This window comes from Arachis ipaensis, chromosome B05 (assembly GCF_000816755.2).
Source record: "Arachis ipaensis cultivar K30076 chromosome B05, Araip1.1, whole genome shotgun sequence".
NCBI classification, from domain to species: domain Eukaryota; kingdom Viridiplantae; phylum Streptophyta; class Magnoliopsida; order Fabales; family Fabaceae; genus Arachis; species Arachis ipaensis.
The window spans coordinates 110,970,838-110,975,118 of NC_029789.2; the positions used below are offsets into that span (position 1 = coordinate 110,970,838).

At 40.8% G+C, this 4,281-nt stretch overlaps 1 protein-coding gene across 1 annotated transcript in view; it reads left to right on the forward strand.

Annotated features, from left to right (window-relative positions):
* LOC107643780 (putative leucine-rich repeat receptor-like serine/threonine-protein kinase At2g14440) overlaps positions 297-4,281 on the forward strand; it is a gene marked incomplete in the record, with an annotated part of 10,827 nt that continues 6,842 nt past the window's right edge. Inside the window, 5 exon segments of the mRNA XM_016347520.2 lie at positions 297-689; positions 801-1,886; positions 2,330-2,480; positions 3,214-3,285; positions 4,083-4,151. Of these exon segments, the coding sequence (XP_016203006.1) occupies positions 569-689; positions 801-1,886; positions 2,330-2,480; positions 3,214-3,285; positions 4,083-4,151 (1,499 nt within the window).

Sequence of the window (4,281 nt, forward strand, 5' to 3'; positions counted from 1 at the left end):
AGATCCTTAGCCATTAAAAAAAAATCATTAATTGATAATTTAATATTTTTTTTTACATAAAAATTAGTTCTATTTTAAATTATCATCAAATTATATAATAATAGTGTATCTTTTCTGTAACTTGCTGGTAAGGTCAGATATTTGCAGATTAAGAGCGGATTGAGTTATAGTTGAGAGAGTAAAGTTGACTTTATATAAAAATTTTAACCTACACATAAAATTAGAGTTAAATCCAATAACGTTAAAGTTGAATCCAAATCCTATGATATCCTACCATTGCCACCCCTATTGTTGCTGGAAAATCTTACCCCTCCCTTGGATTTTGGCTCACTTATCACTATCAGTTCTCTCTCTTTGAACTCACTCAACCCACCGAGTCTCTGACAGAAAGTCACAGCTCACAACACAGACACACCCCGGTTCTCTTTCTTCTTGGATCTACACTCCACTCCATTATTGCCTCTCCGCACTTACCTTACCTTTCCCATTTGGAATTGGCCCCCCTTCTAACTGTCTCACTAGAATAAACGCCCACACTCATTCATACAAATACTGAAATACAAATACAATGTCCCTCACTCTCCCTCTTCTCCTCCTCCTCCTCCTCCTCCTAACCACGATTATCACAACCACCACCACTACCCCTCTCCCCTCTCCCTCTCCCTCTCCCTCTTCTTCCTATCCTTATGGTAAGAAACATGCATCTCCCTCCACACAAACTCACTCATTCTCATAACTAATAATATTCCAATCTGATTCACTCTCATTCTCTGATAAGAATAATAATATAATAATTGCAGGTTTCTCTTACCACATCGACTGCGGCAGTCCCACTAACACCACCGACCCTTTCAACACCACTTGGCTCTCCGACCGCTACTTCTCCGGTGGCGCCACTTCAATCGTCTCGGAGCCCCTCCTCTTCCAGCACCCTCACGAGAAGACCCTCCGCTTCTTCCCAACCTCCTCCGGCAAAAAGAACTGCTACACCCTCCCACTCCCTCCTTCCTCTTCTACTTCCTCTGCTCACCGCCGCTTCCTCCTGCGCACCTTCGTCGTATACGACAACTACGACGGCAAGGCCCACCCTCCCTCCTTCGACGTCTCCGTCCGCTCCACCATCGTCTTCTCCTGGCGCTCCCCCTGGCCAAGCTCCCTCTCCCGCCGCGGCGCCTACTCCGACCTCCTCGCCTCTTCTCCCTCCGACGCCGACGCCGTCCCCGTCTGCTTCTACAGCTTCGCCACTGATCCCCCCGTCATCTCCTCTCTCGAGCTATTCTCTGTCGATCCGAATTCCTACGACGCCGCTTCCACCGCTACCACCGACATTGTTCTAGTCAACTATGGCCGCCTCTCTTGCGGCTCCGGTCAGTGGGGCCCGGGCTTCAGTGCAGATTCCGACCGATTTGGCCGGTCCTGGCAGGCCGATTCTGACTACAGGACCGCCAATTCCGACAAATTTGTGGCGGTTTCCACCAAGTACGGCATCAAAGGCACCGACCAGAAGCCAAATTACTTCCCGGAGAAGCTGTACCAGACTGCGGTGACAACGGCGGAGGAAGAGGGGGGAGTAATTGAGTACGAATTGAGCGTGGATGCGAAGCTTGATTACCTTCTGTGGCTGCATTTTGCGGAGATTGAAGGGAAGGTGCGGAAGGCGGGGGAGAGAGTGTTCGATGTGTGGGTCAACGGCGAGAATTTGACTAGGATTGACATATACCGCAGCGTTGGCGGTTTTGCGGCGTACACGTGGCATCACACGGTGAAGAATTTGAGTAGCAGTGCTCTGAGCGTGAAGTTCAAGGGTGTGAAGGGTGCGCCTCTCATCTGTGGGGTTGAGAATTACGCTCTTGTCCCTAATGATCCTTCCACTGTTCCCCAACAAGGTAGAGTTTTGATTCGTTGATCTTGTTGAAATTTAGAAATGTCCTTTGTTTTTTTTCCTTTTGTGTTGATAATGTTGTGCAAATTTGGAAACTTTCTTGCTAGAAAGGAATGATTCTGGATTTTCCTGAAATATAGCTACTAATTATGTTTCGTGAATCTAGTGCAAATATAGTTACCAATTACATAGGTGGCTGTTGTGTTTTTACTTTTGATGTTCTTTTTTGGTAATAATTCTAGTAATTCATCATATTATTTTGATTTTTTTTATTTTAATTTTTTATATCACTGGGTAATTAGAAAGGAGAACAAGGTCAATATATTTTTTGATTGAACCGCAACACCGTAAGAATTTTGGTCAACGATATGTGCTGGGGGTTTTCATTTTTGTTTTTCTCCTTCACTTTCAGTTTTATGATATTCTGTTTATTTGTTTGTTTGGCAGCGGTTGCCATGAAAGCATTGAAAGATTCACTTCGGATTCCAGAGAGGATGGGTTGGAATGGTGATCCATGTGCACCTACTAATTGGGATGCATGGGAGGGAGTTACCTGCCGTATGAGTAAGGATAACACTGGTCTCGTGATAAGTCAAATGTAAGTATTCTTCCTTTTTCAGTTCTTTTAAATTTTAACTAATGTAATTCAGCTTCTAATTTAATTAGCTAATGTTTCTTCGTACATCATATACATGATATCTTGAAAGATTTCTTAACAATAATCTGCATTCCATTTCATTTTCACACTTTAAGTGTACAGCTAATGGTAAGGTAGGTAGCCTCCATGTGCTAATTCTGCTAATGGTATATGTGAATGTATTCGTCATGTCTTGCAGCCATCATTTTTATCAGAGGTTTCATAAGTCTTAGTCATTCTTTGTACAAAACTAGAAAAAGGTATTTTCCTAACAAAAACATTATCCTGCCAACAAACTTTTGGGCTTATCAAGACTCCTTCCCATTAAACATAAAAGGTTGCTTGGCGGTGGATTATGGGTCCAACTGGAAAGAAGAAAGGGTAAAAAGGTGGAGGTGAGGATAGATTTCGATTATTGTTCAGGGAATAGTCCTTATCCCTTGATGTAATTTCTTAATTTTACAAAAAATGCTACATGGGATGATGAAAATTTCGTACGAACTGCATGAACAAGAATGCTACCCGATAAAAATTAAGCACAATTAGTAAGAACTGAAATTTTGGTAATCAGGTAAGGATGGGTTTATCATTATTCGAGCTACATTTCACATTTGAAATTCGAGTAAAAAGTCTTTCCCCTTATTAATAAACCCTAAAACTTTTGACCTTATCTTTGTTTCACTTGTCATTTCAGAGATCTGGGCAGTCAAGGCTTGAAAGGGGACATAAGTGACCAGATTAGTCTTTTGTCAGACTTGGTAAGCCTGTAAGTATCAACAGCCCAACATATGCTTAGACATCTTTGTACAATGTGGCTTAGCTTTGTTGATGTTAGCAAGCATTGTATTATAGTAGTTAATCTCGTGAGATCCTAGCGAGGTTCCCATCCCATCCCAGTGAGAATCTGCAGCGATATTATATGGGATCTCAGCTTTCATGTCCTAGCCGGGATCCAGTAGAAAAATATGCTAATTGACATAGGTCTATACATTTTCTCCCTTGCTTTGAAATAATCTGACTGTTGTTTTGTTATAGCAGATATAAGAGTCTGCACTTTACAATTATTATCTTGTTTTTGTTATATTTTGTTCCTTGTGCAGTCAATCATAACAATATGAATGCTATTTTGAAAATGAATGGCTTTGGTACTATCACCCATAGTTTCATTCCATCTGGTGGCTACAGTATTTATGTTATAATATGCTAAACGGTGTTGACGGAGTAACACCTCTACATTTTGAACAAACACCGACTAGTGCAACAATTTAACTGCATTATGCTTAAGCTCTTCTTATTTTCTCTTGTTCTTAACATCATTATTAGAATTCCATAACTATATGCTAGTGTGAACCTCAAATCTTATACCCCATTTCATGAATTATGAATTGTAATAAAGTGTTCTTTCTACATATATTGGCCATAATTTTTTATTCATATGCTCCTATACAGATGTAGTATATCATCATTCATCAAGCTTATGCTTCCAGCATGTGTTGTCCTAGACAGATATAGTCATGTTTTTATTGGTACTAATTATCTGGCAATCTCTATTTAATTTTACAGGAACCTGAGTTCTAATTCTTTGATGGGTGAAATACCTAATGGACTAGGCCAAAAGTCGCTGATACACCTGTAAGTTATTTACAGAACTCTACTGAGCAGAGTACTTTGTTTGATTACTTCATTCATGTGCACTTCTCATCCCTCATTGTAATCAGAGCCTATATTTTTCTGTCACATTCAAATTCTGAGGACATCCATT